The 26,081-nt window shown below is 41.6% G+C and overlaps 1 protein-coding gene across 4 annotated transcripts in view; it reads left to right on the top strand.

The window, feature by feature from the left end:
- The window catches only part of COLEC11 (collectin subfamily member 11), a 60,955-nt gene extending 35,241 nt beyond the window's left edge, over positions 1–25,714 (top strand). For 3 of the 4 annotated variants that reach the window (XM_014597335.3, XM_014597336.3, XM_059729872.1), the window contains exons 4-7: positions 17,305–17,376; positions 20,102–20,155; positions 24,471–24,566; positions 24,730–25,714. In XM_014597335.3, coding sequence (XP_014452821.1) covers positions 17,305–17,376; positions 20,102–20,155; positions 24,471–24,566; positions 24,730–25,139 — 632 coding nt within the window. In that variant the 3' untranslated portion in view covers positions 25,140–25,714. The remainder of the gene's footprint in view (positions 1–17,304; positions 17,377–20,101; positions 20,156–24,470; positions 24,567–24,729) is intronic. The other variant, XM_006265514.4, reaches the window with a different exon arrangement.
- Positions 25,715–26,081: the final 367 nt, after the last annotated feature.

Below are 26,081 nucleotides of genomic sequence, written 5' to 3'. Positions count from 1 at the left end.
GCCAGTGAGGATGATCTGCCTGACCCTGTCCTAATTCTTGCTGCCTACACAGTACCAGCTGCCTATTAGTGTGAGACATTAGCATTAGATCACAAGGCCTAATTTTCAGACTTGGGTCTCTGCTTCTGTCTGCACATATGCATGTACATGAACTTCTAGTAGCTCTAAGTACAGGCTTTTGAAAATCACAGGAAAAAAGAAAAGCATTTCAGCACTTGCTGTGTGACTTCAAGTGAGTCAGTCGTGTCCTGTGTCACACTTTGGCTACCTGTAAAAGCATTATTCAAATACTTGCAGTAACAATTTTGAAGAATTGTTGCAATTGTCATAAAAAGACAGTTTGCAAGGAGCTTTGAGATTTTTGGATGGATGGAGGTTTAGAAGCCTATAATTATTAGAGCTGAGAGAAGTTTGCAAATTCTTATATTTCAGTATCTGTCTTCAAACTGAAACAGTGAAAACTGAAAAATCAAAAGTTTGCTTGGAACACAAATTCTGAACAAAAATTCATTGAGATAGGAAAACATTTTAACATTTTAATTGAAAAGAAACATTTTGACATTCTGGGAATAAAAACAAATTTAGTTTTGGTTTATTGAATTGAGCTTAAATACTTCATTTTGAGACAATTCCAACATTAAACCCGCATTTCTTGATCATATAAAAATCAACAGATAAATACAACACAAGAGAAATGCTCTTCTCATGGTATTTCTGATTTGAATAGGAGGAATTACTGGGTATCTCTGTCTGGGAATTCAGCTCTTGTGATGTTTTCTGTCAATTTTGTTAAGCCAAAAAGTGATAAAACCTTCAATAACTTGTTGAAAATGAACTGAAATTCTGAGCTTTTGATGTTCCCCTGGGCCTTGATTAGGATCAATATGCATTTATTCCCTCATTTCTTCTGTTTATTCTGCAGCTATATTATGATGAGTAGAATATTAGCAAGTCATAAAGCATTGGGTAGAATTTAGATAAAGTATAGTTGAGAAGAATAATTTTAATGAATCGGACAAACTGATTTATATTATAGTATGTTTTACATATTACATGTTGTGCAATATAAGCAAAAGTAAATTACTATAAGAGATCCGGTGATGATTACCTGTTTTGTACCAAATCTTGCCTTTGAATGCATGTGAACTTCTCCGCTGAAGTTCTGGGACCCCTGAACATCTGAGGAAGAATTAGCCCTCAGATTTCGCCTAATGGTAATGTTGTACAGGAGATTAGTTTCTTTAGGGAATTAGCTTCTTTAGGGAACTCTTTAGGGACCGGAGTTCCAATGTTACATCTGTCTGTACCATTAGTTTTACAAGCATTTGAACTGCATGGTCTGGATCTTGGTTTTATTGTTTTGTTCATAGGCATATTGGATAAGTTTCTTCAAGATATTATAGAGCAACTTGAACCTGCAAAATACTGACTCTGGCCCTTAATCTGTCAAGCATTTTACCATGTAACATTAAGCAGATGACATTTTATTAATTTTGTCAGATTGAGGCCAGAGTCCTCACCATCTTGCAGGATCGTGGTCAAAATAAGATAATAACTCCGTAGATATTGTAATATTACTTTCCATTAATATGAAATCCTTTACATTTCTGATTTAATATTAACATGACTTTACCACTCGCTAGCTGCTCTGGCAGAATTCTGTACAAAAACCCTGATGAAAGCTGTCTACTGTTGATGGTAATACATTTAAAATGTTATACATTTTGAACCAGACATTCAAACTGGATAGCTGATTCAGACTCTTTTCCCTGTTCTGCTTTAACACGACAGGAATTTGAAGAGATCTGTTAGCCTCCCTTTCGGCAAAATATATTTGAAAAGGTTTTTTGTGCTGTATTAATTTGACACATACATATCATCTATAATTTTACCACCTCCATCTAGTAATTCTGTTGTTCCACTGAAAAATATTTTAAATAATTGTTTGTCTTGCCAACTATAGATTTTTCTCTGATGTTTTAGCCTCTTACACCAATGTTCTAACCTTTACAGCTTGATAGTAATTGCTACTTGTTTCTCATATTTCCTTTTTTTATAAGTAGCTCTATATTTCTAGTTGCTTGATCACTGAATAAGTGATGAATTTTATCCACAATTTTCATCTTTTTTGGTTGTAGAATTATGACTTTTGGGTCATTTAATAAACTCTTAAAGAATGTATTAGACCGAAGTCTTTTAACAATACAATTTAAAAATGAAAGAGGAGCTCATTTTTTCCTCCAGTTTATTTTGGCAGTCTACAACAATTTCTTTTCCATGACTTTGAAAGTTAACATAGCGATCCAGATATACTTATGATACTCTGGTCCTGTTATCAGTAACTCTAAAATGTAACAGGATCTTCAGTGTGCCTCATTTTCAGTCATATTTTTTCTAACGGTTTTTCTCTTGTTACTTTTGTCCATAATTTTTCTCAGGTTTGAGAAATTAGTCCTTTTGAAACTCCAAGTGTATGTATTGCTAGTTGGGACTATCTCTGTTAGTTGCTATTGGAAGTATCAAGGTCAGGATCACTACCTTAGGCAACCATCAGTTTTCAGGATGGTGAACACATAATTATTTATCATAATGAATTTCAAGATAGTTACTTTGTATTGGGTATAATTATCTTTTGTTTTGCAAAATTATAGTGTATAATTCTTAGAGACTTGGATGTTTTATTCCTGCGTGCATGAGACAGCTCACGTCTTCCAAACTAAGGTACTTTTTAACAACACAATTTAAAGATAGGTGCTTAAGGAGTAACTCTTCTTGTTATCCCACTTGAATGAGAAGTCTACAGCATTCCCTCACCAATTCTTCCTTCTGGGCTTTGATAGTTAACAGAGTGATCTACATGTACTCATGGTCTTCTGGTTCTGAGTGATGATCAGTAACTCTAAAAATATAATGGTGTCTTCAGTGTAGAGTGCCACTTCACTAGTATCTTCATCATATGCTCAGTAAACAGGTTGCAAGAAGTATTTTCTTGTTCCAGTCATTGAAATCATCTCACTGGGTTTCAGTAACACTTATTATTTTTACCAATAAGAATTTATAGTGCTTCTTGCTTGTCAGATGGCTAGTTTGCTGTATGTAAAAATGTGAATACTTGTCTGCTTCTTACATTTTTGTCACAGTTGTTCAATTTATTGATAACATGTTGAACTGAGTTTATACCACTATTGTTTTTTTGCACCTTCTTCTGGCATTGATGGTTTGAGCATGTTCCTGGCAAATACAGCTTGTCTCCAACAAGATTATAGCAATGTTGCGCAGAACTAAAACCAACTGGTTGTACAACCAACACTTGTTCACTCCCATACTTTAGCTCCTTTTTAAGATTCCTGGCTTTCTATAGTTGGTTCCAATGTCTAATACCTTTAGTTGAGACTTGAGTTCAAAAACCCATTCAGTCTTGGAGTTCTATGCCAAATTTTTGCTCCAGGGAGACAAGACATGGGCCATATATTGTTTCATCTCCTATTCTTCCTAACTTCCCCATGTTTCTTTTGGATAACTATTTTGGCAGTCCTGTGGACTATTAGAAAAGACACCACAGGTGGTCCCAAATCATAATTTGAAAACCATTAAGGTTCTATTAACTATTAAGGGTAATTTCTCTTTAAATTGGTTATCCCATGCCGAGAATCTCAAAGAAAGAGAAAAAGACTATTTTATGGGTAGATTAAATGGTTATCCCAGTGGTAGATTCAATCACAAGAAAGAAGGAAATGTAAAACAGGCTTTATGAAGATTCCAGTTTGCTATCAGCCAGTGCCTGTTTCTGTGAGAGTATAACAAGCAAATTTAAAGAGGGAAGAGGAACACTTCAGAAGCAAATTAATCTGAGCCGTGCTAATGAGCACAGGATAATTAATATATGTGTTTCCTGGCTTTGAGATAACAAACTTTTATTTCTCAGTAGGACACATAGACTTTACTAGATATTACTGATAAGTAGTCTGTCCTGTGCAGTGTTTACAAAAAAGGACACGGAGTCTTGTTTATACATCATGTGATATCTATCGGCTAAATACATGTCTGCTTCATTTCAGATACAGCTGCTTGGAATGAAATATTAAAAGTAGTAAGAGCAGCTCTTCTGTTCAGTCCTCTAGTGTGTTATGTCTTTATCACAACCCCAGATGAAGAAGCCCACTTTCAGATAAGCTTAGTATGGTCAGAGCAGGCTAACACTTTTTGTTGAACCTGGACTTCTTGGGAAAGGCTTCTTCTGTATGTTGGATATGAAAAAGACTGCAAATAGCATGAGTAACTCTCTGAAGTAATAAGCTGAGGCATTAAAGTGTTCATGGAACCTTTAATACTTTCCATGAACTGAAGCAATTTCAAAGATAGAACTTTTTTCAACTGATTGCACAAGACTGTAGAGATTACTTTTGTTTTTCCACCTGGATAGTGTAGAATAGGAGGAAATTGCCTGTAGTTCCCTGTAAGGATTCTTAATGCATTAGTAATTGTAAATATAATTTCTTTTGCAACTTTTGGTCCTCTTCTGTAATTGTCCTTGGTGCCTAAGTGCCAAGATAAAAGATAGTTAGGGAATTCTATTGGTGGCTAATGCAGGAATGGCATTGGTTATAGGATTTGTCATATCGAATCACACCAAGGGGCAAATAGCTTATTTCCATCAAATACTTCACAGGAATATTACAGGAATATGGAATATGACCTTCCTCTCCACTTTAGTGCATCTACAAATATCTCATTGTGTGAAACTGTCACAAGGGACAACAAGCATTTCTTCTGATGCATTGGCAATTCGTTTATGTCCTGTTGTATGATATCTAATTGTATTTTAAGATAAGGATAATGACTAAAAACCATAATGTCAGTCATAGAATTATCCAGACTTAAAAAAAAATGGATCCAAAGCCTGTGACTGTCATGGGTATAATCCAGAAGTGGGGAGTCAGGGGTCATAAGTCAGGGGTCCACAATAGTGAGACCCCAGAACAGGGCCAGATTAACCCTTTAGTGGGTCCTAGGCAAACAAACTTGTGAGCCCCGGGCTGGTCAAGACCCCCGTCCCCACCTTGGTGCTGCTGCCCACTGGGAGCAGGGCTCATTTGCTGCTAGAATGCAGCCGCTGTGGCAGCAAGGCTGATGGAGGAGAGGGGAAGGGAAGGGAGGTGGATGGGGCCATTTGTGCCACCGCAGCAGAGGCAAGGACCAGGGTCCCCCCACAGCTCAGGGCCATAGGCATTGTGCCTAGTTTGCTTATGCATTAATCTGGCCCTGCCCCAGAAGCCAGAGCCACAATGGAGTCACAATACTGGGTATCAGTCTGAGTCCAAGGATTGAGATCAGTCCATGGTTGAGGTAAGGTTGGATGTCTAAGACAGGAAGGTCAAGGCAGGAACCTGGGCACAAGAGTTCAGGATGAGATGGTCTAAGCTAGCATGGGAGTCTAAGGCAGGAACAAAGCAGGAGGGTCAAAGGTAGGGGCACAAAAAGAGCCCACATAGAAAGACCTACAAATCTTATTGCTGAGACAAGGCCCCAGAGGAAGTGTGAGGGTTTTTATAGCCTTTCCATCAAGGGTTTGTGGCTTCTATTGGTTTCCTTGGGTCACTTGGTTCCCCAATGGAAACTTCACAGGAGGGTTCAGGTTGGCTAACTGACAAGCTGCTGTGTGGCACTTCAGCCGAAGCCTCTGCCCATGAGTATGGAAGACACAGGTTCAAATCATAGGTTGGCCACCCCGATCTAGTCTATCCTCCTGTTCAAAGCAGGATCATCCTTGACTAAATCATCTCAGTTGGTTGTCTAACCTGCTTTTAAAAATTTCTGCGTATAGAGACTCTACAGCCTGTCTGGGCAGCCTGCACTAATGCTGAGCAAATACATAGTGAGAAAGGTTCTAATATGAAACCTAATTTTTCCCTGATGCAATGTGAGACCATTGTTCTTTGTCCTATTCCATAAGGCCACAGAAAATAGTGTATTTCTATCTCTTTATAACCACCTTTCAGATGGGTGGTTATAAAAACTTTTATGAAATACCCCATCACTCTTCTCTTCTCCAAACTAAACAGGCCCAGTTATTTTAGCCTTTCCTCATAAGTCCTGCTTCCCAGACCTCTAATAATTTTATTGGTCTTTCTAATTGGTCCATATTGTTTCTCAAGTGAGGGGTCAAAAATTGGAAATAGTACTCCATATGAGGCCTCACTAGTGTTGATCAGAATGGGAGAATCACTTCCCTTGATTTGCATGGGATGCAAACAGAGTCCAGTATGTTTTTGGCTTTTTTTGCAACTGAACACACTATTGGCTTATATACTTCTTATGGTCTACCATAACCCCCAGGCCCTTTTCTGTAGTACTGTAGCCTAGCCAATCATTCTGTAATCTGTATTTGTGCATGAGATTTGTTTCATCTCAAGTGCAGGAATTTGCAGTTATCCATACTGAATTTCAAACAATTTGATTTTGGATCATTTCTTGAGGTTATCAAGGTCATTTTGGATGTTATCGCTACTCTTCAGAGTGTCTGCAGATCTACCCAACTTGGTGTCATCCACAAATTTACTAAGCAAGCACTCAGTCCCATTATCCAAATCATTAATGAAGATGTTGAACAATACTGGACCCAGGACAGATCTTTGGGGGACCCAACTCAATACCTCCTCCCAACTTGACATCAAACCATTAATGACTACTTATTAGAGTTCTATCATACATCTTACAATACTTTCATTTAAACTGTATTTCCTTACTAGGAGAAAGTATAAGTAGCCATTTTAAAGTGAAGGTATATCACATCCACTGTTCTCTGTCATCCACAAGGCCCATCACCTTATAGAAGGAAATTAGGTTGGTTAGGTTGTTCTTGGTGAATACATTCTGGCAGTTCCCGATAACTTTGTTCTCCTCTAGGTGCTTCACAACAAATGACCTGCTACATGATCTTTCCAGGTATTGAGGTCAGGATCACTGGTCTGTAATTCCCCAGATCCTCCTTTTTTCTTTTGTTAAAGATGGGCATTATACTTGCCCTTTTTCAGTGATCTGGGCCCTCATCCAACCTCCACAAATTCTCAAAGAGGATTGCCAATGGCTCTGAAATTACCTCAGCTAATTCCTTCAGCACTCTAGGTTTGCATCCCACCCACACCTGTTGACTTAAAAACATCTAGCTTCTCTAAGTAATCCTTAACTTATTCTTCCACTACTCTAGGCTGCTTATCTCCTTCGCTATCTTTGGCTCCATCTCTCATCGTCAGTGATCCCTCATGATTGATGATGAGTGCTCCCATGGGTCAAGTAAAGTGTCGTAGATAAGTCCGTTGATGGCTAAGAAGGCTGATCCTAGAGCTGACACTCTCTGGCAGACACCACAGGTGGTGGTTAAAGGGAGGATTGAACTGCAGATTTCTCAGTTTTTTTTCCTTCCTTCTGTTTCTATTGTTTTTATTCCTTGAGGGTGAGAAGGTCTTCCTTAAAGTAAGATGTATCTTCTCTCACAAGATGTCGCCATGTAGCCCTGTCCCGGGCTAGTTTTCTCCAATTTGTGATGTCAATGCCACACTTCTTAATGTATGCCTTGACGGTGTCCTTGATGCTTTTCCTTTGGCCTATGCATGTTCTTTGTCTTTGGCTGAGTTGGGAGTATAGCAGTTGTTTTGGTAAATGTACCTCAGGCATATGCACACAATACCCTGCCCATTGCAGCTGATGTTGAATAATCAGTGCTTCCATTCTGGTGGTGTTAGTATCAGTGAGGACACTGGCATTTGTGTTACAATCCTTCCACTTTATGCCAAGGATCTTCTAGAAGTAGTGGTGGTGAAGGCATTCTAGGCTTTTCAGGTGATCCTCGTAGGTCACCCAAGCTTCACAGCCATAAGGAAGAATTGGGACTACCACAGCCTTATATAATAGGAGCTTTGTTTGAGTCCTTATGTTGTGATCATTGAACACACAGTGACACAGTTTTCCGAAGGCAAAGCTGGTAGAGCTGTGCGAAACAGCACCGGTTTGTTTCGACTTCTGTTTCGCTGTTTCAAAGGGACAGTGTTTCCTTTTATTGTTTTGAAGCACTGTCCTGTCTCATTTAGTTGAAACTGTTTTGCTGTTTCAACACTGTTTTGATGCTGTTTCAATGCTGTTTTTGACGTGTTTCAATGTTCCACCCATAGGCTATAATGGGGATCATGAAAATGCCTATAATTTTGTCATTTCTTTCCTGATCTGAATGAAAACAGCAGAAATGATAGCCCCTGCTGAGGCCACAAAGCTGCCAAGTTTCAAGGAGATAGGTTTAGGGATTTCTGGGAAACTGCATCTCAAGGTGCTGACAAGCAAAACTCATGTCACATATGTGTGTTAAGGCAGAGTGGGGTGAAAACAGCAAGCATGGTAGTCCCTGCTGAGGCCATGAAGGCTGCCAGGTTTCAAAGAAATAGGTGCAGGGGTTTCAAGAAGATAGGTGCATAGGTGCTGATGCTGCTGAGCTGCTTGAAGACACAGCTCAGTAAGCTGACCCCAAGGCACAGAGAAAGGTCAGTTCAAACAATGCTTTTTATGCTGTTTTTCTGTCCCTCCCTGAGAGCACTGGGATTGGAAGAGACCTCAAGGAAGGATCACAGTCACTGGCCAGCTACACGTGTCAACATCAGAGCAGTGCTCCCCCCTCTTCCCCCTCCCTCTCCTTAGTTTCTGTTTAGCTGCAAACAAACCTGGCTTTGAAACTTGAAACGTTTTGAAACTTTCAAAACGTTTGAGTGCCCCTATTTCATTTTGAAGCTGTTTCAAAGCCTTGCATTTTGTTTTGATTCTGCTGTTTTGAGCTCAAAACTCATTGAAACAACTTTGAAATAAAACACCCGTTGAAATTTTGCACAGCCCTAAAAGCCAGCACATGGGATCCTATACTAGATCTCCTCATCAGTTTTGGCCTTCTTTGAGAGAGGGCGGCTGAGGTATCAAAGTGTTTAACATTCTCCACCTCCTGTCCTTCAATGAGGATCTTTGCTGGGGGAGTTAATTGGTCTGGATTGGGCTGGTGAAGCACCTTTGTTTTTCCGATGTTAAGGGATACCAGGCACTGCTTGAGTGAAGAGGTTAAGGGCTGTTTGTAGGTCCTCCTCAGTATGTGCAATGATGTTGATACACTGCAGGGTGTGCAGGCACCTTATATTTTGTAGGTAGTGCCTTATATTTTGTTATTTCTAATGTGAGTTGTTGTTTAACTATTATATATTGTATGTATTTTTACCTGTCTTGTTGAATCCCTTGTTGATACCCCCTCTGTGGTTTGCCAGTATTTATTTGCTGTTCACCTATATTTACTTGTAAGTTATTTGGACTTACCTGTGCTTACTTGTTTCAGATCAGTTACTTACCTGTGCTGGGCTTGAGGCCATTGGTGGTGGTATAATTTCCTAGTCACCAATTATAGAATATAGCCTTATATGTAAAGTGTATATATTGTATATATTTATTAATATTAATTTTTGGGTTTTGTGTGTGTGTGTACATATACATATGTTAATAAACCTGTATATAGTTAAACTATTTTTGTCCTGGCCTGACTCTGTACCAAACAGCGGGAACAGGCCAGTATTACATATCCGTCTCACAGCACACTTGCCTGGCCACCCATCCCTTCTGTTTGGAGAGGAGAGCACATACTTGGGTGCACCCAGGTTACATTAGAATGGTGATAAAATTCTCTGGGCAGCCAAACTGATAAAATCTTCCATAGAGCCTCAGAGTTAGCAGAGCTGAAGGCTTTATGTCCTGGCTTTCCTGATTTTTTTTTCCCTGCATGCCTGTGTGATACTCTGAAACTCTTCCCTAGCATATTTTTTCTGCTTGTGGACAAATTTCCACATTTGTGGGATTTGTTCTTGAATTTTAACTCACTGGAGTTCACTATTTACCCAGGCTAGCCTCCTGCTGCACTTCCTATTTGTTTCTTTGAATCGGGATAGCTTGCTCCTCTGTCTTTTAATATGGCCTCCTTAAGGTGCAATCAGCTCTCCTTGACTCCTTTTCCCTTCAGACTTGTCTTCCAGGTGATCCTGCCAACTAGTTTCCTGAGTTTGTCAAAGTCTGCTTTCCTTAAGTCCAGCATCTTTATTTTCCTTTCTTCCTTTCCTTAGGATCTTGAATTCTATTAGTTTATGGGCACTGTCACCCAATTCCCTTCCACTTTCACATCTTCAGTCAGTTCTGTCCTGTTTGCGAGCAGCAAATCAAGAAAAGCTTCCCCCTAGCTGGCTTCTCCAGCATCTTTACCAAATGTTATCTCAAACACAGTCCAAGAACTTCATGGACTGCCCACATATTGCTGTTATGCTCTTCCTTTGAGAAGAAGTCAGTGTTGGTTTTTAACTGAAAAAAAAAACTTGTAAACCACATTGTTTAATAGATTCATAGATTGTAAGGCTGGAGAGGACCTTGGAAGATGATCAGGTCCAGCCCCCTTCACCAAGCAGAAAAGATAACTGGGGGTCAGGTGACCCCAGCAAGGTGACTGTCCAGTCTCCTCTTGAAGATTTCCAGGGTAGGTGATTGCATCACCTCTGGAGGGAGCTTATTCCACAATCTGGACACCCTGACTGTGAAGAGTTTTTCCTAATGTTGAGCCTGACTCAATCTTCCAGAAGTTTGTGGCCATTACTCCTGGTTTTCCCCTTGGGTGCCCTGGTGAACAGTTGCTCACCAAGCCCTTGATATACTCCCCTAGTGTAGTGGTAAGCTGCTACCAGGTCCCATCTCAGCCTTCTTTTCCTCAGGCTGAAGAGTCCCAGATCCCTCAGCCTTTCCTCGTATGGCTTGCCATGTAAGACTCTGGTCATATGAGTGGCTCTTCTTTGGACTCTCTCATCCTTATTAAAGTGCGGTGCCCAGAACTGGATGCAGTACTTCAGTTGTGGTCTCACCAGTGCTGAGTAGAGCAGAAGAATCGCCTTGTTGGCTTTGCTGGAGATGCATTGATTGATGCATGCCAGGGTATTATTTTCCCTACTGGCTACAGTGTTGCATAGCTGGCTCATATTCATACTGTGGTCTATTATTACCCCCAGGTCCCTTTCATTTGTGCTGCTAGCCAGTTTGGTGCCATCAAATCTGTAGGTGTGTTGGGGATTGCTTGTCCCGAGGTGGAGCATTTTACATTTCTTGACATTGAACTTCATCAGATCCCAATCCACCCAACTTGCTAGCTGGCCTAGGTCTGCCTGTATCTGTAGCTTGTCTTCAAGTGTGACCACGCTTCCCCATAACTTGGTGTCATCTGCGAACTTGGCCAGTGAGCTCTTTACCCCCATGTCCAAATTGCTAATAAAGATGTTGAAAAGTACCGGATCAAGCACTGACCCCTGTGGGACACCATTGCTCACTTCTCGCTAGGATGACACAGATTTGTTCACTACGACTCTCTGGGTTCTATCCTGTAGCCAGTTCCTCACCCACCTGACTGTCTTGGAGTTAAGCCCACAATCCTCCAATTTTTTCATGAGGACATTGTGGGATACTAGATCAAAGGCCTTTTGGAAGTCAAGGTATACAATGCCAACCTGCTCTCTCGTGTCCAGGTGGAAAGTTACCTGATCATAGAAGGAGATGAGGCTGGCAAGGCAAGACCTGCCCATGACAAAACCATGCTGGCTGTCGTTCAGAATCTTACTTTCTGCAAGCTTATTGCAGATAGACTCCTTGGTGAACTTTTGTAGGATTTTCCCTAGGATGGAAGTTAGGCTGATTGGCTTATAGTTACCTCCCTCCTGCCCTTCTTGTGGATGGGCACAACATTGGTCTTCTTCCAGTCCTCAGGGATTTCTCCAGAGTGCCAGGAGTTGTGGAAGAGTTTCGCCAGGGGTTCCACAATGACTTAGACCAGTTCCTTCAGCACTCCCAGATAAAGATTCATAGATTTATAGATGATAGGGCCGGAAGGGACCTCAATAGATCATTGAGTCCGACCCCCTGCGTAGGCAGGAAAGAGTGCTGGGTTCAGATGACCCCAGCCAGATGCCTATCTAACCTCCTCTTGAAGACCCTAGCGGGTAGGGGAGAGCATTACCTCCCTTGGGAGCCCATTCCAGATTTTGGCCACTCTAACTGTGAAGAAGTTCTTCCTAATGTCCAATCTAAATCTGCTCTCTGCTAGCTTATGGCCATTATTTCTTGTGACCCCCAGGGGCGCCATGTTGACTACAGCCTCACCAATTCCCTTCTGCATTCCCATGATGAATTTATAGGCAGCCACAAGGTCACCTCTCAACCTTCTCTTGCGGAGGCTGAAGAGGTCCAGGTGCCCTAATCTCTCCTCATAGGGCTTGGCCTGCAAGCCCTTAACCATACGAGCGGCCCTTCTCTGGACCCTCTCCAGGTTATCCACATCCCTCTTGAAGTGGCGCGCCCAAAACTGCATGCAGTATTCCAACTGCAGTCTGATCAGTGCCTGATAGAGGGGAAGTATCACCTCCTTGGTTCTGTTTGTAATGCATCTGCTGATGCACGATAAAGTGCAGTTAGCTTTGCTGATGACTTCGTCACACTGACGACTCATGTTCATCTTGGAGTCCACTAGGACTCCAAGATCCCTTTCTGCTTCCGTGCTACCAAGCAGGTCATTTCCTAGGCAGTAGGTATGCTGGACATTTTTCCTCCCTAGGTGCAGCACTTTGCATTTCTCCTTGTTAAATTGCATTCTATTGTTTTCTGCCCATTTGTCTGACCTATCCAGGTCTGCCTGTAGTTGTTCCCTGTCCTCCGGTATGTCCCCTTCTCCCCACAGTTTTGTATCATCTGCAAAGTTGGATGGAGTACACTTCACTCTCTCGTCCAAGTCACTGATGAAGACATTGAAGAGTATCGGTCCAAGGACCGAGCCCTGTGGGACCCCACTGCCCACGCCCTTCCAGGTCAACACCGACCCATCCACCACGACTCTCTGGGTATGACCCTGTAGCCAATTTGCCACCCACCGGACTGTGTAATCATCCAAGTCACAGCCTCTTAATTTGTTCACCAGTATGGGGTAGGATACCGTATTGAAGGCCTTCCTGAAGTCTAAGTAAATGATGTCTACCCCTACCCCTGCATCCAGGTGTTTTGTAAGTTGGTCATAAAAAGAGACTAGATTAGTCAGGCACGATCTACCTGCTATGAACCTGTGCTGGTTTTCCCTCAGCATAATTTTTCCTGCTGGGCTCTCACATATATGAGCCTTAGTAACCTTTTCAAAGACTTTGCCAAGGATGGAGGTAAGACTGACTGACCTATAGTTGCCTGGATCCTCCTTCCTCCCCTTCTTAAAATAGGGACCACACTGGCCCTTTTCCAGTCCTCTGGGACCTGGCTCGTGTGCCACCAGTGCTCAAATACTCTTGCCAGTGGCTGTGCAATGACATCAGCCAGTGCCTTCAGTACCCTCGGATGGAGCTCATCTGGGCCTGCCGACTTAAACGCATCCAGTCCTTCCAAGTGACTCTGCACCATTCAGGGTCAACGGTTGGTAATCTGGCACCCTGCTGTTGCCTCTCTACAATCCCATTGTGAGACTTGTCTTGACCCTTGTTTAGGAACACTGAGGCAAAGAACTCATTGAGGAGTTCAGCCTTGTCCTCCCCTGTCTTTCACCAATTGCTTTTGCCCATTCAGTAGTGGTCGTATACTTCCCTGGGCCTTCCTTTTACTCCCTATATATCTGAAAAACAATTTTTTGTTATCCTTAACTTGGGATGCCATCCTCAGCTCCATGGTAGCTTTGGCCTTTCTAACTGCCTCCCTACAATGGCGAGCTGAGGAGGTATACTCCTCTTTAGTATTCTCTCCCCGTTTCCACTGCTTATATGCCCCCCTTTTTGCCCTTAGGCTGCTCTGGATTTCTCTGGTCAACCAAGGAAGCCTCTTGGCCCTTTTCCCCCTTTTCCCCCACATCAGAATCGTCTCCCTCTGTGCCCGAAGGATCACTTCTTTAAGGCACAGCCACCCTTCCTGGGCTCCCATCTCACCAAATCTCTTACTCTGCAGTGCATCGTTTACTAAATGCCTGAGTTCGCTGAAGTCAGCCTTCCTAAAGTCTAGCACTTCCACCCTACTAGTTAACTTTCCCACTCTACACCTTATGATGAATTCTGTTATATGGTGGTCACTGTCCCACAGGTGACCACTGATCTGTAGGTCCCCTACCATGTCATCCCTCGTTGCCAATACCAGGTCCAGTAAGGCATTCCCCCTAGTGAGACCCTGTACCTCTTGCGTCAGATCATCCGGTCCTACTGACTTGTATACACCTCATTTCTTTAATTGGTCATACACCAATTCTACAGCAATAGTAGGAAGGTGATTATTCCTACTGTGCTCATCCTCTACTCTACCTGGCATGGTTTTTCCCTTGGTCTGGTGAAAGACCGAGGAGAAGCAGTCATTCAGGAGTTTGGCTTTCTCCTGGCTACTGGTAACCAGCTCCCCTGAGTTGTTCAACAATGGCCCCACACTCCCATTTATTTTCCTCCTGTTCCCTATGTACCTAAAGAAAGACTTTTTGTTGTCCTTGATTCCCATTACTAATCTAAGTTCAGTTGCTGCTTTAGCCTGTTTTATCTGTTCCCTGCAAATGCGGGCCATCGTGGAATAGTCCTCCTTGGGATCTGACTTGAGCTTCCATTGTTCATAAGCCTCTTTCTTAAGAGGACCATGATTTCCCTGTTTAGCCAAGAGGGCTTGCCAGCCCTTCTGTTACCTTTTCTCCACATAGGAATGGACCTCCTTTGTGCTTCAAGGATCGTGTCCTTAAGGAACAACCACTTTGCATGCACACCTTTTGCCTTCAGTCCCTGGTTCCACAGCACTTACCCTACTAGTGACCTAAGCTTGTTGAAATTTGCATTTTTGAAGTCCAAGACTTCAATTCCTGCTATTTGATTTGTCTGCCTTACAACACAAAGTGAACCTTATGGTTTCATGGTCTCTGTTGCCCAGACTTCCCTCTATATTTAAGTCGGTCACAAGGTCATCTCCTTTGGCCAGGACCAAGTCTAGCAGAGCATCACCTCTGGTTGGCCTATGCACCTCCTGAGTCAGGAAGAGCTCCTCAACACAGGTTAGGAAGGATTATGACTAATCCAACTTGGCTGAGTGTTCCTCCCAGGAGATGTCTGGATAATTAAAATTGCCCAGGATGACCATGTCACATGCACATGTGGCCTCAGTCAATTCTCGGGTGATCTCCAGATCAAGTTCCTCCCCCTGGTTTGGTGTCTGTAGTATACACCTACAGTTAGGTATCTCACCGCCTCCTCTGCAACTTGACCCAGAGGGTTTCAAGCTGTTAATTCTTGGAGCCAATGTCAGCCTCCAAGGAAGTGTACTACTCTTTCACATAGACAGCAACGCCTCCACTTTTCTTCCCCACCTGGTCCCTTCTATGTAGGGTATACAAAGAGTACAAAGAGGCTTGAAAACTAGAGGACAGCTAGCCTGCTGGCTTCTGCAGTCCCTGGAATTGAGGGCTTAGTAGCAGTAGGAGGAAGAGGAAGAAGTATAGTTCTTGTGTAGTACTATGCCTATTACTATGGATACTCAGGACTGCCTTGCTGACCTAATAAAATGATCAGCGCTCAACAATGGCTAGTTTTGAAAATGTTTTGACTACTAGATGGAACCAAATCATCTTCAGAACTCATTGGAACACAGCATTATAATTTCTCATTCTTCACCAACAATGAATTTGAATTCTATTGACACAGTCTGTGCCAGTAGAGTAACTCTGCATTGTGCTGGTCAAGGAGTGTGAAGACTCACATTTGAGACCTATTAGCCAAAATAGGTCATAGTCACACAAAATAGGGCAAATTCAGCTCATGGATATTTAAGGTGGAATTTGGCTGTTTCCTGCACATGCTCAATAAGAACATTAATAATAGATTAAATCTACCCTAGTGATAAATGATATAACAGAGACCTTCTGAAGTGGATCTCAGATAAATTGGACTAACATTTATGCTACAGCAATTTCTTTTTTTTCTGATAACTGTGATTTCCATTCTTCAGCTTAGTTTTTATGAGTTGTGCTGGTAAAGTCTAGAGCAGAGGTACTCAAACTGTGGTCCTTGGACCACCACTGGTCCGGGAGCTCCATTCGGTGTCTGCAGAATGTTTGTGGAACTATTGAGAATTTCTGTACTTTGTAAGGTAAGACTACTGATATTAAAATATTAGTTGTGTGCTTTGGTTTGTAGAACCAAAAAAGTTTATTAAGTGGTCTGCCACAACCCTCAGCAATTTTCAAGTGGTCCGCAAAAAAAAAGTTTGAGAACCACTGGTCTAGAGAATACCTTTTCTGATGCAACTTTCTTCCCCATATGTTGTTTTAATATTCTGTTTACATCATACACAAGAGTACAACCAGAAAAAGAGGGGCTCAAAGACAAAGAAAAAGTAATTTTTTTCTCTTTTAGAGTCCTTATACATAATGGGAGGCCTGGGCAAATACAGAAAGGAGAAAATTGGAAATTATTGCAGCCTGGTTGATAAATTATATTACCATTGTAAGGTGCATGTTTATTCTTTTGTTCATTAAAAATTGCTGAGGAAGATCATTTTCTAGTGGCTCATTTACTACAGCTCTGCTTTAAAGCACTGTATGGTATCTTCATTAAAATTAATAACATTTTCATTCTGGCTCTGAGTCACCAACTGCGCACATGCGGGTATGCGTGTATCTAGAGGGCAAATATAAGGCTTTTAGTGCTGCTCATTAATGCAAATTTCAAATATTTAGAGTACAAGAGGAAAGAACAAATAAGCACATGGCTGTAAACAGGACCCAAAGCCCAAACTCTGCCCTCAGTTACACTTATGCTACTTCATTAGATGAACTGGTCTACTGCATTTGGAGCCTCTTAAAATCTGTAATGGAGTTGGCCTCCGTTTGGGGTTTTTCCTTCCTCTTTAACATTACTTTTGCCAAATAAGAGTCCTTTAGAAGCTTCTTTAGCTTTAGAAGCTTTTTTCATGGCTCTTGGTCAAATTCTGTTTTTATTTACACCAGCGCATTCCACCAGAGTAAAAGTTTCTGTAAAGATTAAAGATACTTCTGTGTTTTTTTCATAGCAGGCCATGGATAAGGAATAGGCTGGTTTCCTGGAGTTGGATTAATTTTGGGATTAATAATTTTATCTACTAAGGAATTGAAGAAAATGTGCCATAATATTTAATTCCGCTTGCTATAGAAATTCCCAGTGAAGTGCATCTTGGGATCTGAATAAAACACAGAAGATTTTTAACTTGTGTCTTTGATCTCTATGTTATGTTTAGGAGAGATCGGGGACAAAGGACAGAAGGGCAGCATGGGCCGACATGGAAAAATTGGTCCCATTGGTTCAAAAGGTATGTTTGATATAATCCTTTCTCCTTCCATTGTGGCTTTTCTTGAGAAGAGTCCAGTGCTTGGGTAAAATTGATCTGAAGGTTTCAGGGTTTATCACAATAGATAGTAAGTCCTATAATTATATCACACACTACATTCAGTCAAATGAAGCAGATATCTGAACTTGTTACTTTATAATCTGACACATATCAGTAATGAGTTCTCCTTACCTGTGGCTAAATTAAAAGACTTTTTAAATTTCTGAGTATAGATATTTAGAAGGGAGCAATAAGGAGGGGAAAGATTGTTTTTTGCTTAAATTGTGGGAATCATGGTACCTGAAATCCTACAGACTTCCAACTCCCACAGATTTGGTCAAATCGTGTTGGCCAGAATTTTCAAGTTTAGTTAGGCACCTAATTTAAGGCATCTAAATTCAAATATAGGTTTGTAAATTAGAGAATCAGAAAAAGATGGCTGAAAAGGACCTCAAGAGGTCAACCAGTCCAACTCTCTTCTCAAAGTAGGATCATCCATGACTAAACTGAGGATGAGCAGCCTTCACTGGTGAAAGAACAGGTTAGGGACTGTTTAGAAAAGCTGGATGCGTCCAAGTCCATGGGGCAGGATGGAACGCACTCAAGGGTGCTGAGGGAGTTGGGTGATGTGATTGCAGAGCCACAGGCTATCATCTTTGAAAACTCATGGCAATCAGGAGAGGTCCCAGATGATTGGAAAAAGGGCAAATATTTAAAAAATGGAAAAAGGAGAATCCAGGAACTACAGGCCCATCAGCCTCACCTCATTCCCTGGAAAAATCATGGGGCAGATACTCAAGGAACCCATTTCTAAGCACTTGGAGGCAAAGAAAGTGATTAGGAACAGCTAGCATGGATTCACCAGGGACAAGTCATGTCTGACCAACCTGATCGTCTTCTATGATGAGATGACTGTCTCTGTGGATGTTGGGAGACCTGTGGATGTGGTGTACCTTGATTTTAGCAAGGCTAAAACCTTGATACAGTCTCCCACAACATTCTTGCAGGCAAGCTAAGGAAGTATGGGTCAGATGAATGGACTGTAAGGTGGACAGAAAACTTGCTGGAGCATTGGGCTCAGAGAATAGTAATCAATGGCTTGATGTGTAGTTAGTAGTTGGTATCAAGTGGAGTGCCCCAGGGGTTGATCCTGGGGTCTGTTTTGTTCAATATCTTCATCAATGACCTGGAGGATGACATAGAGTGCACCCTCAGTAAGTTTGCAGATGATACCAAGCTGGGGGGAGTAGTGGATACATTGGAGGGTAGGGCTAGGATTCAGAGTGACCTAGACAAATTGGAGGACTGGGCCAAAAGGAATCTCATGAGGTTCAAGAAGGACAAGTGCAAAGTTCTGCACTTAGGACGGAACAATCCCATGCACCAGTACAGGCTGGTGACTGACTGGCTGGGCAGCAGCTCTGCAGAAAAGGACCTGGGGGTTACAGTGTACAATAAGTAGCGTGCCCTTGTTGCCAAGAAAGCTAATGGTGTCCTGGGCTAATTGGTAGGTGTGCTGCCAGTAGGTCAAGGGAAGTGATTATTTCCTTCTATTCTGCACTGGTGAGGCCACATCTGAGTACTGTTTGGTTTTGGGCCTCCCACTACAGAAAGGATGTGGGCAAATTGGAGAGAGTCCAGCAGAGGGCAACAAAAATGATGAGGGGGCTGGGGCACATGACTTATGAGGAGAGGCTGAGGGAACTGGGCTTATTTAGTCTAGAGAAGAGAAGACTGAGGGGGGCTTTAATAGCAGCCTTCAACTATTTGAAGGGTGGTTCAAAAGAGGATGAAACTAGTCTGTTCTCAGTGGTGGCAGATGACAGGACAAGGAGCAATGGTCTCAAGTTGCAGCAAGGGAAGTTTAGGTTAGATATTAGGAAGAATTTTCTCACTAGGAGGGTAGTAAAACACTGGAACAGGTTACCCAGAGAGTTGGTAGAATCTCTATTCTTGGAGGTTTTCAAGACCTGTCTAGACAAAGCTTTGACTGGGATTATCTAATTGGGGATGGTCCTGCTTTGAGCTGGGGGTTGGACTAGATGATCTCATGAGGTCCCTTCCAACCCTAATTTTCTGTGATTCTATGATTCTAGACCATTCCAGACAAGTATTTGTCTAACTTGATTTTAAAACCTTCCAAGGATGGAGATTTCACAGCTTTTCTGGGTAATGTATTAGAGTGCTTATTTATCCTTATAGTGAGGAAGTTTTTCCTAATATTCAACCTAAATTTCCTTTGCCGCAATTTAAGACTTATTCCTTGTCCTTTCTCCTGAGGCCACAGAAAGTATTGTGTTTTCATTCTCTTCATAACCAGCCTTCAGGTATTTGAAGACTGTTACGAAACTCCCTCCCTCCCCACACACACTCTTCTGCAAACTAACTAACTAAATAAAGCAGTCTGAATTTTCAAAAGTGCTGCTTTCCCCCAGGTCCTATTGACATCTTTGGTTCTGTGAAGTACTTAGGCAAGAGCTGAAATAAAAAACAAGGCACAGGACAGAGTGAGAATGGTTGTGACATTTTTCTACCACAAAACCAAATTCTCTTTGCTTCTGGTCCATAGCTCATTTATATTTTTAATATTACTTTATATATTAGTCATTAACCTAAAAAGTGTTGATTTATATCTTTATTTTAATTAATTTGGTGATACAGTCCATTTACTGAGCAGGTAAATTTATTCTTTTCCTCCCTTTTTTAGGTGCAAAAGGTGATAATGGTGACATAGGGCCGCCTGGTCCTAATGGAGACCCAGGTAATCTGAAAAGTATAAAGAATTTTTAACGTATTAACATATATGTCATGTAATATATGTTCTCCTTGTAAGACTACCTAGTGAGCTGTGACAATATAAACTTCTGTGTAATTTCTGATTTATTTACTGTAATTTCCTGAATTATACTGCCTACCTTAAAACAAAAAAATAATAATTGAAACCTCAGTAATGGGTGGGAATTTTCTCTCCATTTCTAGCTAGGACAATATTCTGGAGCTCCTCATTAACCCAACATGGGTTTGACTACTCTAGTAATCTAATGGGAATGAGAATGCAGTTCTCTTCCCATCAAAGACCTTTGTGTAAATAGGTATCTTTGGACATCTCACTTCAGCTTCAGACCAGCCAGAAAAACCTTGTGTCTCTGTGGTGTCACTGATTTGACTGTCTGCACACAGGGGTCTACTGCCTTGTTGGTTTACATTGTTCACATAGCTTTTAAAATAAGGTCTTATCTTGGATTGTGGAAATGTAAATGTGAAAATTTCATTTGTGTTAATTAATAAAAACAGAACTATTAAAATGTAACAAACAGGTCTGTAATTTAGCCAGACTCCCCAAACATTTGCACATGCTGGTTATAGGTTACCCTGTAATCTCCACTTTGATTCTGTTCCATATTAAATGCAACTTATTGCAATTTCATTTTTTTCTCTGATTGAGAAAATCTATCTTCAATCACATGTGGAGAAGCAAGAAGAGAGGACATGGCTATGGCTTCTCCCCTCCAATAAAGCTAAGCCATTCCAATGCACATACTAGCCTCCATAACAAAAATGTTTTTTTGCCATAAAATGGAAATCCTTCATACTTTGTACTGCAGTTTCCCCTGTGATACCAACAAAGGTGCCAGGAGCTGTTTCCCAGCCCTGGTCCTGTGATATCTTATAGGCCATCTGACCATGTGGTCTGTTTTAGCATCACTGTGGGATTTATTTCCTCCTCTTTTTAGCCCTGACTTCACCCCTTCTACTAGCAGAATCTCCTTTGGAGGTGTCCCCATACCCTCTGACTTCAGTCCAAAAATCTGATTACCCCTTTATGCAGGACTATGGGTTCTGTGCCTGGGTATTGAAGCACTTTTCTTAGGCTGTTTCTACAAATGTAATTTACCTTGTATCCTAATCCTATGCTTTGCGTAGAATGGAATTTCTGTGGCATCACAAGCGGGCTAATTAGCATGGGGCAGACTAATTGGCACTGTCACTCAGCAGCCTGCCTGAAGTACTGTATGGCTGTGATTACACTTATTCTGGCTCAGGGGTCATACTTCAGGGTATAGGTAAGTTTATTGTGTAGCAACAGCATAACTTGGAGTGAGGCACCAGCTTTGGGTGCTGGCTTAGAGGGTACATGAGATTGGCAGCTGCTGCTGCTTCCCTGTGATACAAGAACTGCTTGTTACACCTCTGCTGCAAAGGACATGACTAAAGAAGGGGTATTTGAACAGGAAGTTGCCGCTTTTGCAGTTGCTAACCTTTGCTTAGTAGTAGGCATGCTTCACATTTTTAATGTGCCTTCCTACCTTAGAAAACCATCTGTTTGATTCCCATTTTCACCTGCTTTATTAAGATGTTTTCATAGCTTGCAGATTTCAGATGCTTCTTTCAAAATCATTTCCTTTCCTGTACTGTCACCAGAGCTTGACCAGAATCTTAGTGAGCTCCTCTGGCCAACTAGCATGTGAAGATTGCATCTTGTAATGTTGTTTGACCCAAACAGAAAATAAAGCAGACTGTGGAATGCAGAATTAATAATCCTTCTGGAGTGACCCCAGAATTTGTTTCTTAACTTCTGGGGCCACTCATAGAAGAAGGAGCTCCCACAAAAAAGTCAGTAAGGTACTACTCAAGACACATAAGGGTGACAGAATTGGTGTCTGTAAGGATCAGCAGTAAATTGCAATGCTGTGGGAGCAAGGAGAAAGCAGCGGAGGAGATGGGAGTTGGTCATCTAATTATTCTTTGGGTTTAGACTCACCATACCGTTACACTGAAGTACGAGGAATGAGCAGACAGCATAAATTTCAACACTGGGGGTGCATCTACATTAGATGTTATTGTGTGTGGAGCTGCCTAATTAACTCCACAGTAAATGTGGCTTCATGTGCAGCCCTATTAAGCTGCAGTAAATTAATAAACTCCACTGAAGGTTAGTACTTGTAAATACAAGTACTGTCCGAGGGCAGAGCTTTTTAGTGTACAGCAATGAATGTGTAGACGCTGACTCGACTGGCTGGGGCACAAGGGTGCTTCAATGTAGGGGTTGCCTGCCTGCTAGCCCTACACTGGAGTACCTGTGTGCCTCAGCCAACCCCTCTGTAGCACATTGAGCCAGGTTGGAGCAGCCCCAGGCTGGCAGGCTGACCCCCCCAGGTCCCCTGCCAGCCTGAGGCTGCTCCAACCCTGCTCAACTTGCTGCAGTCCCAGGAGCATGTTCAAACTGCACACCTGGGAGCAATGATCTCCAGTGTGATATGCACTGGAGCTCATTGCTGTGACTTAACTGCATGTGTAGACATGCCCTGGGATAACTTAATTGAATCTGATATAGGCTCATACTAGGAAAAAACAAGGTGTAACATACCATGGGGACAGGGGTAGCACCAGCCTCTTCCCAGTGGGGGTCTGAGGGCTACAGTGGACTGCGTGTGGGAGCAGGACTGTCTCAGCTGTCTGGGGCATAGGGTAGCCCAGGAGGGAGGCAGGCAGCTTGGATGGGGTGGTGCTGGGAGGGGTGACGATAGTGGGGGCTAAGGCGAATTTTAGGGATAAGTGTTGTATATCTGTAGCTATCCTGGAGTATTTTTTGTAGTAAAAAAGAATACTATTTGCTCTCCTTCCAGCTAATGTTATAGGTATGCTAATCTCATGTCTCTGCAGCTCCTGGTTTAATTTACTTCCATGTACAAAATCAATGTAAATTATATTAGTGTGAATGTGTTGTGTGTCTAGGTTCTTTGTGTCTTTGAAAATATTCCTTTAAATGTGGAGTGCATTGATGAGTTTTCCCACAGTGCTGTTATTTATCATTCTGATTCTTGAGCCAGAATGCCAAGTACCTACCATACAGAGTGCAATTTTCTAATTTGTGTATCAATGGTTAGTTCAGCACTTGGGTACCGATGCTGGGTAGCTGGGTAATTAAATGTATATTTCAGTAGCTATATGCAGAATAGGGAAGTAGAACTTGAAACTATTTTTGAAACTTGGGTTCATAACTACAATTTCATTAAAACTGCATTTGTTAGACTAATGTCAGTTTGGCATAATAGACAGTTTTCTGTGATCTAAAGTCTTCTGTTGGAAGAACTACAATAAATCCAATATTTTTGAAAAAGGCAGAACTGTGTTATGGCTAATTACATGCCTTACATAGGGAGAGCAGCATTTGCGTCTCTGATTAGCTATACAGGCAACCCCCACTTACCGCTCTTTATCGGTTCTTGAAAAACCGAGCATTAAGAGAAACTAACGTTAAGTGAAACCAAACTTTTTTGATGACCCAAGATGGCAACCACTAGTGTTATAACAAAACCTCCTGAGCGATAAGTGGAATCAGGTATCAATTTAAAATGAGCACTATAGCAAAATAGCACTAAGTCAAACAGCGTTAAGCATGGGTTGCCTGTATAGATACCTCAGGAGGGAGCATTGGCAGTGTGCACCCCCTGAGCTCAGCTATGCATCAGCCATGAAACCGGAAGTACTGGCGGAAGTGCACTTCCAGTTTTGTTGGTTTCCCCTTTGGTGGTTCCGGGCTTGGTGATCAGCTGCTGGGGGACCCCCGCTCCCCCATCAGCGATCTGGTGCCCCCCCAGACTCAGGAGGCACCAGTCGCCCATGGGAGGGAGAAATACACAGTAATCTATATAGACTCCTGCTTTGAACAAGGATCTCACAGCATAGGTCAATTAATAGAGAATAATTTTATCCTTAAATGTGTGCCTTTGGGTACTAAGATTCAGGTTAAAGAAATCATATTTTTGTTTCCTTTGGACAAGGGTCTGTATCATGGTTGCTACCAAGAGAGGTCACTGAAGTTGTACGAAGAGTGAACGAGTGAACTGAGCCTATCAGGTCACTACCTCAGGTCAGAGTGAGGGAGATTGATAGAACAACATGGGGAAGTTTAATGGCTGTTGCTTGTTATTTAGATAGAAGATTTCACTCTTCTGGGTTATCAGGCTGGCTGCTTATATGAACAATAAATTTACCTTAAAACATTTCATAAAAATATTCTTATTTATGTTTGTATAGTTCGTGTAATGCTCCGCATCCCTTGATCTCTGCAGGCATCCCCTGTGAATGCAGTCAGCTAAGGAAGGCTATTGGTGAGATGGATATCCAAGTGGCCCAGTTGACAACTGAATTAAAATTCATAAAAAATGGTAGGTTTGCATTTGTAGTTTTTTTTCTTTCTCATTGCCTTGCATATTTTTAATAGCAAAACTGCTCTTAAAGAATATTTGCCATTTTATGTTTCATTTGTATAGCTGCTTTTTGTGGTGTACATTAAGTTGGTTTATAGAAATGCGAGTGCTCACTTTTCAGCACTGCCCTCCCCCGCAGCTGTTGCTGGTGTGCGAGAGACGGATAATAAGATATACCTACTGGTGAAAGAAGAGAAAAGGTACATGGAAGCCCAGCTGTACTGCCATGGAAGAGGAGGAACACTGAGCATGCCCAAGGATGAGACTACCAATGGTCTGATTGCTTCATACATCACTCAAGCAGGGCTCATCAGAGTATTCATTGGGATTAATGACCTTGAAAAAGAGGGAAATTTTGTGTATGCTGATCGATCACCCATGCAGACCTTCAACAAGTGGCGCAGTGGTGAGCCCAATAATGCTTATGATGAGGAGGACTGCGTGGAAATGGTGGCTTCCGGTGGATGGAACGATGTTGCCTGTCATATTACAATGTATTTTGTTTGTGAATTTGACAAAGAAAATGTCTGAGGAAATCTGCTTTTTATATAATTTTTTTATAAGTTACCCTTTGTTTATAAAGTACCAGTGATATTTTACAGGTATATAACGCTAGTGTTGTACAGCTGTAAATATAATATAGGTATTTCAAATATCAATATTTACCCTTCAGAAGGGAAGAGCAATGTTAAAATAAAGGCACAGTTTGTCTTGGAAATGTATGTATTTAGATTAAAATATGTTTGGGGGCTAATTTTTTCTTTAGTGCAGTTAATGAATTGCAGTTTCATGACTGTATGGAGAGTGGATATTGGCCCTTTGTTGTTAAAATGTTTTTCTGGAGAAGTAGATTCTTGATATTGTTTTATCTTATCAAATTGTTTTATTGCTTAATGTTAATTGACCATAATTATACCAGGTGGTGCTTCTGGCTCATTCAAGCCATAAAGCATATATTTTATATAATCCAGCTACTTAGTACAAGTATTACTTTAGATTTCTGAATGCGCGGCTTTATACCAGTTTCTGAGATACATAAGTAAAGTAGACAACTAATCAGTTTTACAATTTTTGTAATATTTCTTCATTAAACTGTTCGCAGATGATATTGCATTGATATACTTCAGTGAACAAGTTCAGTTAGTCTGCTTGGGGCCTTGGCAGAGGGAGACTCAGTGATCATAATTCAACACTGAAAGAGGAAGATAAGTCATATAAGTGTTTCACCAGAAATCATAAAGCCACATTCCATTTGTTTAATTTGCTCTTTGACTAAGGCTGGTTTGGTGTGTATTCTGATTGAGGGATAAAAGAATTTGTCAAAGCAAACCAATTCTCTCACCGTTTTACTTTGGCATAAGATACTGTTGATATTTTTTATCACAAAAAAACCCAACCTAAGATGGACTTCTTTAATGGACAGTGGATCTTGCAAAAATCTTTCTTGTCCAACACTTGTTTTAAGCTGAAAAA

This window comes from Alligator mississippiensis, chromosome 1 (assembly GCF_030867095.1).
Source record: "Alligator mississippiensis isolate rAllMis1 chromosome 1, rAllMis1, whole genome shotgun sequence".
NCBI lineage: Eukaryota > Metazoa > Chordata > Crocodylia > Alligatoridae > Alligator > Alligator mississippiensis.
The sequence above is the reverse complement of the archived record's forward strand: the minus strand, read 5'-3'. Positions and strand labels throughout refer to the sequence as shown.